This window comes from Meleagris gallopavo, chromosome 8 (assembly GCF_905368555.1).
Source record: "Meleagris gallopavo chromosome 8, MGAL_WU_HG_1.1, whole genome shotgun sequence".
In the NCBI taxonomy this organism is placed as follows: Eukaryota; Metazoa; Chordata; class Aves; order Galliformes; family Phasianidae; genus Meleagris; species Meleagris gallopavo.
Window position 1 is genome coordinate 13285459 of NC_139411.1, and position 15409 is coordinate 13300867.

Below are 15409 nucleotides of genomic sequence, written 5' to 3' on the forward strand. Positions count from 1 at the left end.
CTTTTAAAAGTTAACCATTGGAACACGCAAAACAAACTGAAAGCACCTCTCCTGTTGAATAGTCCTCAAATCTGGACTTCTACCTTCTTGTATTAAAAAAAAAAAAAAAAAAAAAGAAAAGAAAAATACGTATGTTAGAAATGTTTGAAGGTCTGGAAGGTTTGTTCCGTTTTCAGAAAGTATGTCTGGCTTTTCAATTCAGTAAAATGAGAACTGCAGTTTTAAAAACCAAATGACAAATGTAGCAGAATGTCTTATAGACCAAATCCACCATGCTTTCATTGGAGTAAAATCCACAAACCAAAAACATCAGATTTAACTATAAGTTTAAGAATAATTACTTTTGGAATAGACTAAACTTCTGTAAAATAATATTAATTTATATTCTGATAGATAACAGTGTTTCCACTGGCAAACCCTCCAGGAATTTATTAGCCAGCTGCTGCCTCAGAACTAAAAATCTGGGCTTTACTCTTACAACTGGTGATAGACATTCATATTTTTATACTGCATATTCGGGTTCTTTATGTCAAAGAACATGATTTTCTTTTCTTTCTTTCTTTCTTTTTTTTTCTTTTTCTTTTTCTTTTTCTTTTTTTTCTTTCTTTTTTTTTTTTTTTTGGGATGTCTCATTAGAAAATGCAAATAATTCCAGCATTTAAGCTGAAACTTATGCTTGCTTCCATATTGCCACTGAGTGCTCCTCAATGAGAGTGAATGCATAACAGTACAAAATATGCAAGACTACTGCACCCTATTCCTGGCTTTGTTAGCTCAAAGCAGACCTCTATTTTTTTCTTTTTAAACTGTATGTGTATTCCTGTGTTTTGTGATATTTGCTCTTACTGCCATTGATATTGAAAGCTTTGCTACTGACATGAAAGGGAAGAGGATAAGACTCAGAATGTGCTTATACTGTAAACTTGTGATTAACATTAACAGCTGGTAGGTTTTTTACTCCTAAGCCTCATAAATACAGCTGAAAAAGCATTTATCTGAAAGTGGAAAATGAGGGCTTAGCTAGATCTGTGCAAAGCTTTCATAATGAAAGCCAGAACTAGCCTGATTTGGGAGACTTGCTAGAGGTTTGACATTCAGGCCAGGTTTGCTAACCCCTCAGTGAATGTAGCTGATTTATAGTTTCAGGTGAAAACCACTTACAGCTCAGTAGTGGTTTTGGCTGAACAACACTTTCAGCTTTTGCTCAAAATTGAAACTTACTGGGTGTGAACCCACAATAACCAAAACTTATTTAAAAAACAAATAAAAGTAAAAAGACTGGCATGAGCATCACGTGAACAGAAACCACCCAACTCTGAGAAACCCAAGTGCAACAAGCAGTAGCTGGGGGGAAAGTATGTTAGATATTACAGATGTTGCAGGTCCACCTGCATGTGAAGTAACGGCCAAAGAGGTGTGTAATTAGTGGAACTCAAGCTAAATGCATCAGGCACCAGTTGATAACTTTAGTTTATCTGTATTTCCAAGTTCACTAACAATTCAATTGCCTTTTGTAATATCCACATTGTATAGTAGGTGGTGATTTGGTGGTTTGGGAAGTAGCCAAGGAAACAGACTCGAAGTATAGTGAACTTTTTTCTAAAATTGATGTTGAAATTTGGCTACCTGAAACACATTACAAGTCATGGCTAAATCAGTAGAGTATTAAAAAGGAAATGATCTTGAGCAGAGAAGTTTTTCTTTTCCCCTCTCCTGTATTGTAATCTTCTGACCAACCCTAAATAGACTACTAAGCTAAAGGAAATTAAAGAAAAGATGAATAAAAAAACCTCAAGCTGGGCCAAATTCATCCCCAGTGTAGCTTAGCTCAAGTAGAGTTAAGTCAATGGAGTTCCACCAGGGATGAATTTGGCTTATTGTCAAAAGGAAATGAAGCAACTGTGCCCTCATTTACAGCTATCAACTTAAACAGAAATTTCATTATATGGGAATTTCTGAAAACAATCCTAGGTAAAAAAGAAAATTACTAAGGTTGAACAGCATGTGTGTTTGAAAATTCCCTGAAGTCCAAAACTGTCCTCTTACTTGATATATACACTAAATGCTGAATAACTGGATGCACACATTGTTGCAAAGGTCTTTTAAAATCAGAGAAGCCTATAAAATGTATAAGCAGCTTGTATTCAGATATATTAACCTTTCTTTGTTTTCCCTGTATTTAACCTTAAATACTGGACTGCAAAAAATAGTGTTAATTTAAAAGTAACAGTACTATTGCAGATAAAAGTTATACCAGCTATATCAATTTCAGTTAGTTTGATATTCTTCTTTTTGTTTTAATTATTATTTATTTTTCTCTACACAAATTTAAAATTAATATAAAACTTGGTTTTACATTGGCAGCAAAACATTCCATTAGAATGTAAAGTATTTCCAAGAAATCTTAAACTTGAGCTAGGAGGATGTTTAGAACATATTTAGAAACTTGCTCTCACAGCCATAACATTGCATGGAATGTGATAAGATAGAATACACTTTTACATTATAATCTATGAACATAAACAACTTGGAACTAAATATATTTTCCAACATGCTGTTCCCTTAAAATGCTAAGGATGTTGAGATGATGATGATATTTTGTGAATGTGCCATGACCATGACTTAGTTTGTCCTTAAAAATATCTGCTCCTTGAAGGCTTGTGAAAATCCTGATCTGAAACCTTAATCTAATTGTCAGCAACTCTAAGAAAGGGTCAGCTTCAGGTTGACAACACTACCAGAGGCAAGTCCATAAGAGTCACCTAACCTAAAAGGTAACTTTTAGAAAGATTCAATTATTTAGTATCATGCATGGAAAAGATATTAATTCAAATAGATTTGATGAAATAGAAGTGGTGGAGTATCCTGCACATTCTCACATAACAGATGCCAAATAAAATACTCTTAAGATTTATTAAGAACAAGTTAAAAATTATTGGAAGAAGCCATTTTTTCATGGACCTGTCCCATTATCTGAGATCTTTGTAAGCTTTTCTAATAGTATCAGAAGTAAAATGAGTATTAACCATAGGTAAGACAATAGTGTCTAACTGCCTAATACTGCCAGAGTGAAATAAGGAAATCAAAGGCTATATCAGTTACTCAGTTACAGGCTAACTCAATAGAGGTCCCAGACAAGATGGCATAAGCCAGCTCAGCCCTTCAAGCAATTTAGACTTGCTTGTGTATAGCAGTGCCCATCTGTGTCATAGAACTGTTAGCACAGCCACAGTCCTACAGTATATGGTTGTTTTCTCACAGTCATATCTTGTTTGTTTTGTTTTATTCCTATTATAAAAAGTAGCAAGGATTCTCAAAAAAAGATTTTAACTAAATACCAAAAGAAGACTATGCAGTGAGAGGTAATGTTTACCAGGTGTATATATAAAAACACTATAAAAAGCAAACTATGCATTTCAATACTTACATCACAAACAGAGAAGCAGAAATTTCAGCTGAAAAACAAAATGGGAGCACTTAGCTATTTCATGTCATCACTTGCTTGCAGAGCACTGACATGACAACTGAGACAGACATAAAGACAGGGCAGGACGAAAAGAGAGGACAACAGCTAGCAGGGCATGCAAGAACCCTGACTTGATATCACCTGAGTCATTGTGGTTTCCCCAGACTGATCATACAAATAGCTATATTCCAGGAAAGTTTAAATTCATCTCTTTCTTTCACATATACCAACTCTTTAACAAAGCAGACAGACAGACGGATGAAGACAAAAAAAAAAAAAAAAAAAATCCCAAAAGGGCAAGCAGTGCAAGCTATCACACCACATAAAGTAGAAATAAGTGGTGAGGCTCAGTCTGAGTCTATGAAAAATGTATTGATTCAGAATCTCACTACAAATGCTGCATCTAGCAAAGCTCTGCTGGAGCTAAACTTTTCCCAAGATGCGCATATACTTGACAGGAAAAAAAAATTAACATACTCATCAGCAGTAAATGAACCCTGTAATTTGCAGAAATAAATGTCGTGAACACAGGTAGATTTGCTTCTTTCTTTGGACTTAAACAGGAGCAACATAAGACCAATATCCAGTGATTTAGACAATTCTCTGCGTCATTTTCCCTCCATCTGTCCCACTAGCCTTCACTATATAACTCTTATTGGAATAAAAAGAAATAGTGGGATGTTGGCAGGAGGCTCACCTGACATAAGACCATAGGGATGAACGCACACTATTTGTTTAGCAGTGCTGGTCAAACACAAGTTAACATTTTTGCTTCAAGACAAGGTATTTTGGGACCCAGGAGCCGCAAAGGCAGCAACTGTTTCCACAGCAATACCAAGAGGTGTTAACTAAGGGGCTTCAGGGTTGGTTTGTGCAGCACATTTTCTTTCTCTGAAGACTCAGAAATGTGATGGTAGCTGCCACCTCACCCTTAGGGCAGAGGAGGAGAAAAGGATCATAATCCTGACTCTCATCTTGTCAAGACATAACAGCTTTAAAGCCTACACAGTACAGGTGGCCATCTTTTTTGGACTGCCGTAGACGCTGAATGACTCCTCCACACTGTATTTTGCTACAATTTACAGCCACTTAGCCATCTTTTTCTTGGGGAGAAGGTTCCTCTGAGGAGAGAGGAAACAGTGCTATGCCCCAGCATTGCTGAGGCCACCACTTGCTGCGTCCTCACGTATATGCTTTCATCAGAACAGAACTTCAATCTCAACAAGAAACAATGGATGGGAACTGACCAACAGAAAGAATTCAGAAAGAGGAGAAAACATCCCAGCATGGAAGTCACCTGTAGGTATTATGACCAGAGACAGTTTTAAGAAAGATTTGGGAATGGATAGCAAGAAGAGAAGTTGTTCTTTTCTAAGAAACACCTCAATTACAAAAGAACATGCAAAGATTGTCTTTTAATAGGAGGACACACCAGGGTAGTATTGCTGGCAGGACACCTTCAGGTATTGCTGCCTCTCACACAGGTGTCACCTCCTTAAATCCAAGTACTCTTCTGGGTACCAGATAATGCTGAAACATGGGATGATGTGAAGGAAAGTCTTCCTTTCCACATCATATAAGTTACACTGCAGACTCAAATAAACCACACTGTTACAGTAACTTTGCAGGGCTCAACGAAGTCAGTGCATTTTGCTGAAATTCAATGAGTTTTCTAAACAAGTAATTGTGTTAAAGAAAGGAGCACTAGTACAACATCATAAGCACAGTTTGCACAATAAATGTTTGTTATTATGCTACCAAATAAACCTGCCTTAATTATCTTAATAGCAGTTGTACTCAGAGAAGTTCAGAAAATTCAAAAGCTTCTATCTTCACTGCAAAGGTCGAATAGACTACTAAAGCTAAAAATCTTCCCATAACAACATACATTTTATTTTTACCTTTTTTCCTTTCTTTGTGAGTGCTCTTGCATGTGTCTGTGTACAATTTACTGACTGTGCAGTTTTTAAGAGCTGGCAGACTTTTGCTCAAGCTTCCTTTATAGTCCATCCATACAGAAAACATGGAACTTCTGACAAAGTGGAAAACGTGGAAAAAAAAGGTTGAAGAGCTTTACAACTGCTAAATGCATGTATGGAAAGGCAGGTTTGCTTCACGGTTTTCCTTGTTGTTTTTCTTATGTTTTTCTTATGTTGTTTTTCTTCCACTTTGGCATTCGAAAGACAGGTGTTTGAAGATATCTTCAATTCTTCTTAGTGCCCAATAATCTTCATTAGCTAAACCCATTTTGGCTAAACCAGTGGGTTAAAACCATGCAGAAGAAGCAAAAACATCAGAAAATAAGATGTTACACATATTAAAAAGATTGGTGTTTATATAAACAGCAATAAACATGCATACTAGATTTTAAACAATATTCTAACATTTATTTGTTCATATATTATCCTTCGGATTTTCCATAATCAGTGACGTTTAATTTGAATTCCCTTTAAGCAAGTTATAGTTAGGGCTTTATCATATTTAACTATAGGTATATAATCCCTCAAGTCAAAACAGAAACTAAAATGGATGGTACTGTGATCAGATCTCTCATTCCAAAAATATTTTTTTGCCTCCAAAGCTTTGCATGGAAGAAAACACTTCTGAAAATGATACAAATAGTTTTGACATTAGGCAAAGTAAACAAGCAAAATAAAGATGGAAAAATCATGTGGTCAGTTTGCAAGTGTTGTTTATTGTTTGAGGCAGGGTTAAAGCCTTTTATAAAGACAAGAACATATATGCAACCAGACTGAAAGTGACATTAGGTTATTCTAAACACCCGTATTCAGAACCTGCTGCCTATAATATGCCATGGCCAAAACATGTGTAGGCTTCAAAAAGAACAATATAATATGAATAAACAAGAATTGCTCTTATTTCAGTAGCCAAGAGAGAAGACAAGTGCCCTAAATACCTCTAAGGACTATTTCTGGGGGGGCGGGAGGGGGGGGGAGGGGCAAGGCCTATAGTTTTCCTTTCTCTAGTATCTCCTGGGATAACTTGCAGGACATTGTAACTATGCAGGACATTAGCAGAGTCATTACAAGTGACCAAAGCCTACTTCCCAGACACCAGTTTCTGGTAGCAAGCATCTCAGTGTTCAATTTAAACTCAAAATACAAGACATGCTCTGCAGGTGGTATGAACTAGATCACTCTATATTGTTCATCACTGATTTGAAGTATCTGCTTGATTTACTACAGACTTCTTGAGTGAATGAAGTCTTCCAGTTACTATGCAAGGCCTCAAACCCTCAGCAGCAGCAAGCTTTCCTTTGTCACTTCGCCAGTCTCACTATTTTACACAGAACAAATTTTGTGATTGGCTTCAACATCCAGTTCGCTTCTACCCACAAGAACAGCTGACAATAGCCAAAAACAGTGGACAACTTCTAAAAATTAACATTTAGCCTTTAGGAAAGTAATCAAAGAGCACCATCTAATTACAGACAAGCCAAACACAGCCAGAGAGTAATGATACTCAGCCAGGAACAATATGCATGTGTTATGAACAGCCCAGAGGACAGCATTTTTGCATATTCCTATGCCAATCACACTGTAACTAGTAGCACTTAACATGATATATTTGTTAATTATCAGGATCATTTTTCAAAGAAAGATGTTCATGATTCTAAGTATCTCAATCAATTTCTTAGAGAAGCAAGAAATAGGCTATGCATTGTTGGTTTTTCACTGAAAACTTCACAATAGCCTTTCTTATGTAGACTTCAAATGGGATGAAACAGAACTTTTCTCCAGAACATATTAGTAAAACTGTTAATTATGTTAATTCCGCCAGTTACTTTTATTGACATTTTTCCCTGCTGAGTAATCATATCCATCTGGTGGCAATTTTATTTTACATCCCACTTTTTAAGTCTTTTTTTCCTTCCAAATTTAAGTGCTTAATTCTAAATGTACTCTCTACACAAGTAAAATATATATTGCATAATAAACCAGGAATAATAAACACTGTCAATATTATTATTGAGTGACTTTCTAACTACAGAGGGAACCTATGCTACTAATGCAATATTAAAAATGACCCCTCTTCTGAAAATCAAGGTAAATAAATTTGAGATATTATTTAATAATTAGAAAATTTTGTCTGTAGAACTGCTCAAACCTTTTTCCTTATAAGCAAAAATACAAATTGATTGTAATTTGCACTGATGAAATATTTTCTGGATATATCTTAAAACACTTAATTTCACAATAAAAAAAACAAAACAAAACAAAAAACCTTAGAGCAGATAAGGGGCTTTTTCATCTGAAATTATAGCCCTACTCTTTTATAAACACTTTGATATCACCAGCACTCTCACTCAACAGGCGAGAGGGAGATAAACATGCTGCTTTTGTGTGGCGCCAGCCAATGGAGCATGCTCAGTGAAAGCCCAGGTGTGACCCCGGCTCTCTTGCGTGCAGCAGCTGGACCGGGCAATCCATCATGCGCTCCTCCTGTCAGGCCGGGTGCTCTGCCACAGCTGTCTGTCACACTGGTGGATGGGACCTGCTTAAAGGCAATCATGTCAATCTCTATGTGACTACTCAGACTGAGATGGAAGGATGATTTTGACAGGCCTGGCAAAGTCAGCAGAAGGCACTAGAGGACTTTAGTTACAGGCTTAAAATTTAGATTCAATTTTTGCTTCTCGTGTGGAGGGACTGAGGTGGCATGAAAGAGTGCAGTGTTTTATAGCTGGTCGTCTCGGATGAATCTGTTGCCTTCGGAATGTTTTCCATAGTAAATGTAGCGACATTTTCCCAAGATGCCTACAGGAAAAAGGAAATGAATTATAATTAGGAAATTGGTGGAAATTACAATTAGGAAAGTGATGCAGAAGCACAAAAACAATTGAAAAATTTGAAAGACGGAAGAGAACGGTTCTCTGTCTTGTAAAAGAAAGTTTGTTCATTGGAAATATCCAGTATTACCATTTCAATCAGCAGTGTGTAACCCACAGGGAAAACGTGTGCTCAGATACCTGTGTGTGCTATCCTGTTCAACAAATATCTGTATATGTCTTCAAAAATTGAATCACGTTGGTACATCATATGTTGTATTTTAAATCACAGTAACCCTCTGCAGCTTTTGAAAAGCAGAGAGCATGGATTGGACTCACATTTTGTACTGCCTGCAGCCTCCATTCTATAAGTTTAAATGGCTTTCCCAGTGAATAATAAACAATTCCAATTGTTAACTATGCTAAATATCTGTGCACGTGGAGAATGCTTTCAAAAATCAGCCAGAACACTGCTTTTGGGAGAATAGGCACATTATTCTCTGTGCATGCAGGAGGTAAGATGCCTGAGGAAGCTTTAACTGCTGTGGGTGAGACATACATACCTGCAGATCTCACGACTTTATTCAAAAGCATCCCCTCTGGTGGTACTAAGTGGTATGCAAAAGCGTAAGTTCACAGTCACATCCCACCTGTGAACATCCTCAAAGATGCTAAATTTTACTAGCAGAGTTATTCTTTGTTCCCCCAGGCACATACAGTCAAATTAAAGTCACCTCTCACACACAGAAGTAAGGTGAAAGAGTCTCCTCTATCTTGGGAATGTCTCGCACAGCAAGTGCTGATGTACCTAGCTCATCCCCATAAGGGCACACATAACCTCGCCAAAAGGAGACAGTCACTGCCGTACGTAAAGGGTAAAGATGGGAGAGGAGCTGACCCTCAACTCCCTGTAGTTCTGCCTTTCCAGAACTCACACAGGAGGTATTGTAGCCACCTGCAGTATCAATAAAGTATGCGAGTTTTTATATTCTGTATCTATTTTTCCAGTGTAATGTGCACCAGATAAGAACCTAAAGTCTTGAAAGGCACGGGCTGTGGGCATGTAACCCATGCTCTTCTTTCCTTCTAAAACAGGACAGTAACACAATCTTATGGAGAAAAAAATGGATTGTCCTGTCACTCATTGTGAAAAACACATTTCAGGAAAGCAGAAGTGGAGACAATATGGCGCAGAGCTTGACCCCACTCCCTTTCTTCACAGAGCTTTCATCATTTCAATTTCCATCATTTCAATAGTAAAGCAGTTTCCACATTTAATGTGTGATGTTTTAATTTCTAAACAAGCATCTAGCAAAAAGCAAATATTTCCCCCTAAACAGATGGTATTCCAAGTCAAACTGCAGCAGGCATTAGGTTGGTAACAAGGCCGTTTGGAGCTCCAAATGTAAAGGATGTGAACAGTTTATTAATGGGATTCTTCAGACTGCTTTTTCCCTGGCATTGATAGAAGTGTTGTTTGAGGTCTGCCGCATTTCTTGAGGACTGGAAGCGAGACTGTTTATAGAGATGCTGGTGAGAGAGAGCTGTTTGATGAATGCTGGAGACTGTAGCTAGGTGTCAGCGCTTAGAAAATGAGGCAAGGACATGAGGTATTAATATTGTCAATGATCTCTTGACAGGAAAACAGATACTGCATTCACCGTCAGATTTAAATAGACATCAAGTGCATTAATGACAAAAGGGCAGACTTCAAACAAAGGGGGCTGTATGGTGCTGCACTGAGCGAGTCTCCGAGTTGGCAATAACCTGATCTGAAAAGACACTGTCAGGACTACAGACAGGCCCCGAATTGTGTGCGGTGACAGAAAACAGAGATGCTGACAGAGATACCAGTGCCATATTATGCCAAGTATATTCCTGCGCTGTCTTCAGCCCTAACTAAATCTGACATCATTTCCTATCACTTATAGTATTCTCCTCTGCTCCAGCAGAATATTTCTCCCCAGACATCATTACAAACTCCAGTGTAGTTTTAAAGTTACTGGCAGGCCTGTTCTGTCACGGAGGTTGGGTCTAGAGGCCTAAGGATAACCTCAGTCAATCTAAATTTGGAGCTTGCTGGAGAAGTGCTCTCATTTTCACTGATATCTCAGCTACTTGAGGTGATCTGAACGCTAAAGTGTGAGGAGCTGTCACCTTGAATAAAATCCTCAAAGTAAAGACGCTCGGTTCCTGGGATGTTCAGCAAAGATGTCGGACAGTCTGGCAGCAGGAAATGAAATCCAGCTGCTGCTGCTCGCCTGGGGATAAAGGTGCTTGGGCTAGTGACAGTTAAAGTCAGCTGAAATTTTTGAACTCCTGCAGCCTACAATTGTTTAAATTAAGGAAGTGTTGTCTCCACAGAGATTCCCTACCAAGGCATACAGCTGTGATTCGATTGCCAGGCATATTACACACACTGCTCAGAGAGTCTTGATAAAAGCACAGTTGAAAATGTTGCCATGAGACTCTATTTATCATGAAGGTTATTTGTAAAACAATAATCTGGCTCATAAATTAAATGCAGTGACTGGTTGGGTTTTATTTTCTCCCTCCTTCTCCAACCTTCCTTCGACATCTGCAGAAAACTAAGAATTACAAAAAGCTGCAGTAAGGAGTCTGATGCTAAGATATGTCACACATGAATTTCAGCATTCTGCAGTTTGCTATCCTGCCCATCTGCAATTCTACTCTCTTCTTGCAGTTCAGGGGCATGAACACACTTGAGATCTTGCACACAGACAGACGGAGGAACAAGGGGAAACAATACATCTGTGACTTTTGTGTTGTTTTTTAATTAAAATATCCAGCATTGGCCATAATACCTCCTATGCATCAAAACAACACACAGCATCCTGAATGAGGTTTCTGCTCACGGTTCTTGAGAAATGACAACACAAGGTCTCTTGAGGGATCATCTTCCCCCAAATGAGGCTTCTAATTTTTCTTAAGTAGCTGCTTCTACCATCACCACAAGCTGTTAAAACTATAATTATGAAAAAAATGTGTTGGAAAAAATCATTTTTTAATTCACTCTTTATCTTTTAAATGTTTTTCCTCTTCAGAATGGATGTTCTAATTATGCCGGTAAGTAATGACCTTGCAGTTGCTTGCATGTGTTTTGGTATCAGTCTTTCTCCACAAACACATTGTAATGTCAGCAACACCAGCTTTTCCCTAGCTGAGGGAAAACCCAATTATCCAAATAAATAAATAAATACATATATGCATACTAAAGCACATGAAAAATTGTTCAAGTCACTTTTGCTCCTTTTAAATTGGGCACGTGTTTCAGAGAGCTACTGTGCAATTGGGTCTCCGGACACTTTCCCAGAGTAAAAAAAGTTTGTAGATCTTCATGTATTATGTAGAAAATAGTAAAAAGAATTTGCAGTGAGATGTGCTAGACTTATAGATTACACAGCCTCAGCTATAGGTCCAAACTCAGCTCAAGCCAACAGAAACCTAAGGGATATGTTATCTGGTAGTATCTCATGGTCTTCGCTTTTTTCAAATAAATAACTGCTCTGCATCTATTCGAAACACCTTTCTGCCATCATTGTGAGGGGCATCTGCTAGCAGCACAGCCTTCTCTGACAGCATTCATCTTTCTTTAAAAAGCTGTGGCTAAAACTAAATAGCCAAGTCAGAACCTCAGCTTCTCCCACTCAAAACTATTGTCACATCTGCTCAAGATGCCCATCAGGCACCCATTTTAACATCAAATGTTTTTAAAAAACTCTTCTGCAACTGCAAACAACAAAGTATTCACAATTAAAATTGTTTGTCAAACACACTGGTTTACAGCGTACAGCAGGTAACACATTTCAGCATACAGTCCCTTGCCTACCTATCATGTGAGTTAACCTGTGGTTAGCCCACTGCGGTCAGAGTTCGAAGATTGTTCATAATCAGACTCAATATTCTAATGGGATTTCATTTTGCCTAAGTTTAATTTGAGTACAGTACCTAAATCCTCCACTGCCAATTTGTATTTGATCCATATTCATATCTCTTTCCACAACCTGCTGTTGTATAGTTTTGCTATGGGCTATTAAACAGCTGCCATGTTCCACCAAGAAGCTGGGTGCATTTCACTGTGGTTATACTACCAATCTGCAAATTGTTTTGAGACCCTTCAGGATGAAATATCAATACCATTATCTTTTTCTTTTTTTTTTTTTCCACAGGCATTTGGGCATTTTCTACAATTAATGAACAGAAGTTGCAAAATTCCCTTAAATATTAATATGAACTTCCTTCATAGGAAATAATTCCCTACCTACAACATTCAGAAGAGAATAAATACTTACCTACAAATAATTTCACATCTACAATGCTACTGATTTAGGCAAATCAGTTGCAGTAATTTCCAAGTCTAAAATCCTTTTATCTAAAGGTATAAGTGAAGCTGTTTTGAAACAAAAAGCAATCCTTTTGCTCAGGAGTTCAAGAATTTTTCTTTTTATGTTTGTCTTCACGGAATATTAACAACTTCACATCTACTTGATAGTTTCTTTTATTTTAAATTAAGTGACGCACTAGGGTTTGTCAAGAAACTAGGAAACTAATTGTCTCAGATTTTCAGAAACATATATTTGGTAACATATAGGCTATTTTGTTCTGTTAAATCAGCATTACGCACATACCCTCACAGTCATTCAAATGTTGTGCTTTTTAAAAAAGATAAATGAAAAATCATTCTAATTATACCTGAGCTATTTATTCTATAATCATCATTAAAAACATGAAAGCAACTAAATGCTGTAAAAAGCATCAAAATATTTTCAAATAAATTTTCAAAATACTTGCTTTTTTATCCTCAAGAAATATTTTCTGACACAAATTAATTGAAATGGACCATCTAATTATTTTAAAATAAGAAAATAAAACTTTTTTAAAAAAATGCCTGAAATTCAGGCAAATCAGCCCAATATTTGTGTAGCACAGATTCATGCAAAACTTCACAAAACACAAGGTCAGACCTAAGGAGAATGTGAGAGGAAGGTGATAGAAAAATAGAGAATAAGCAGAAAGTTGACTTGGGCCCAAGCAGTGAACCTTTAGTTTTACTGAGTCTTGTGGCTGTAACACAAGGGAGATACTTTACAAATGCAAAAATGAACTTCATTTCTTTTTCTCAAATACATTGAATGCTTTTCCAAGTCACTCAATCTTCAAAGGTCATTCACCTGCTTTAACTTTTAGACATTCTAGGCATTCATTTATTTGTTGTCAGGCCTTCCAGCTGTTTTTGTAGGTATGTAGAAACAAGAACAATAGTATGAGGTATTAGGAACAATAAACCATTTACCTTTTGTGAACTGTTAAAGCCAAAAGCAGAAAAGAATGCTTTTCAGGGTTTTGTGACCATTATAAACTAAATTTAGTTACAATTTTATAACGATAAGCTTAATGAAGGACAGGGACGGCAGGAGTTATAGATAGACTTTTTGTTCTTTATGCTTGCTTTTGGTGAAACGGAACAATTGTTTCTACTGAATATGCTCCAGGCTGTGAAGTTTCTGACACAGAAGCCAGAGAAGATCAGCTAGAAGATAAGTGTCCATCTAACCATCTAAGTCACTAAGTGCTCCCGGAGCAGCAAAGTATGTAACTCCAAGAGATCTACTTGAGCTTTCACCATGTCTTGACAACATAAAACCCAGTGCCACTCAGCAAACAAAGAGTTTCCACTCAGCATGGAAGAGCTCAAGCTACAAAAATGCAACTTGATCCAGAAGAACAGAAGAGCTGCAGCTTTTAATGTCAACATGGAGAAATCCATGTCCACTACCATTCAACCTGCTTGCTATGCCTGCAGCTTCCAGAATGCCCAACTACAGATGGGATTCAAGGCAAAAGGTCAAGACTCCTTAAACCAATGCAGAGGGAACAATAGAAAGAGGCTCAAACAGCCAACAAAGAAACAAAAAAACTTTGCTTGTGCTACAGCTGCAAGAGATCGAGACATGTCCAGTCCTCACGCAGGCTAACCTCCTTTCAGCCAGTTCTAGCAATAGGTGCACACATGAAGGGTCACTCCAGTCGTGACAGAACACAAATTCCCATTCTCCTGTCAGTATGCTCAGTCCCTCTGACAGCCAATTTCCCAGGGCCCTCCCACTCTGAAACCCCTCCTTTCCATTCTCATCCTTTTCTATGGCAATTCCTGTTGGTCTATTTTCCCCATTATAAGAATTTTGAAGGAGATACGAGTACGGTGGGCATCTGTTACAGTCTTGTCTCGCTTCATGTCTGCATCACTATCCTGTATCCATTTCTTTTGTCTTGTTTATTTTGACCTATATGTTTGTGAGCACCTAATGGGAAGACTGTAGCTCTCAATAAGTTCCCTGATGGAAAAAGCAACTTGCCCTGATCATCACCCTCCCTTGTGGGTAGCACTGCTAAAAGAAAGGTAGCCTTTGCATTCAGGGTGATGAATTACCTCTTTGCTCTGCTCCCTACACAGGGATTCCAAAAAATGATGATATTTTCCTCTGGACACCCAGAGCATGAAGTGGTCCCTCAGACTGAATGAAATTACTGAACAGCACAAAATTAAATCCACATCCAGTCTGTGGTGGTGGTGTTGGAATTACACACCTATTTTAGAACCGAAAAGAATCAGAGCAGGGAAACTAAGACTCTGAATTACTGCAAGTATCCTGCACAGACAAGTGCTGCAACATGTCAAGTCTCACTGGCCTGTTGGTAGGAAGGTGGGAGAAGGGGGAGTATGTGGAGAAGTGAGAGTAGGGGAGGGGAAGGAAAGCAGTCAACAGGGAGAGGATGTTGGAAAAATTTGCAGTGAAGGTGATAGGAATACAAAGATGTGAAGTTTGCATCCCAGGCCAAGGGAGCTGCATAAATGTTCAGTGTAAACTAGCAGTCAAACTGATGTGTGATAAAGTGCAGCCTGCTGTAAATACACTTCAGGGCTCTCAAAGCAGCTGGGATGAAACTTGTAATTTGGAAGATGGGAGGGAGCAAAAGAAAAAAGAGAAAAGAAAAAAAATGCACTGCAAGCTTTTTCTCACATAATCTGTTACTGGAAAATTGAGAAGCTTGTCCAAGTCCGTGGGAATAAGCTGATGAGCTGATACTTAATAATAAACCATATTGTGTCATGGTGCGGAGTCATCTAGATC

The 15409-nt window shown here is 37.8% G+C and overlaps 1 protein-coding gene across 5 annotated transcripts in view; it reads right to left on the minus strand.

The window, feature by feature from the left end:
- Positions 1-6141: 6141 nt before the first annotated feature.
- LRMDA (leucine rich melanocyte differentiation associated) overlaps positions 6142-15409 on the minus strand; it is a 638659-nt gene continuing 629391 nt past the window's right edge. For all 5 annotated transcript variants that reach the window (XM_085229448.1, XM_085229446.1, XM_085229450.1 and 2 more), the window contains one exon: positions 6142-8244. In XM_085229448.1, coding sequence (XP_085085574.1) covers positions 8165-8244 — 80 coding nt within the window. In that variant the 3' untranslated portion in view covers positions 6142-8164. The remainder of the gene's footprint in view (positions 8245-15409) is intronic.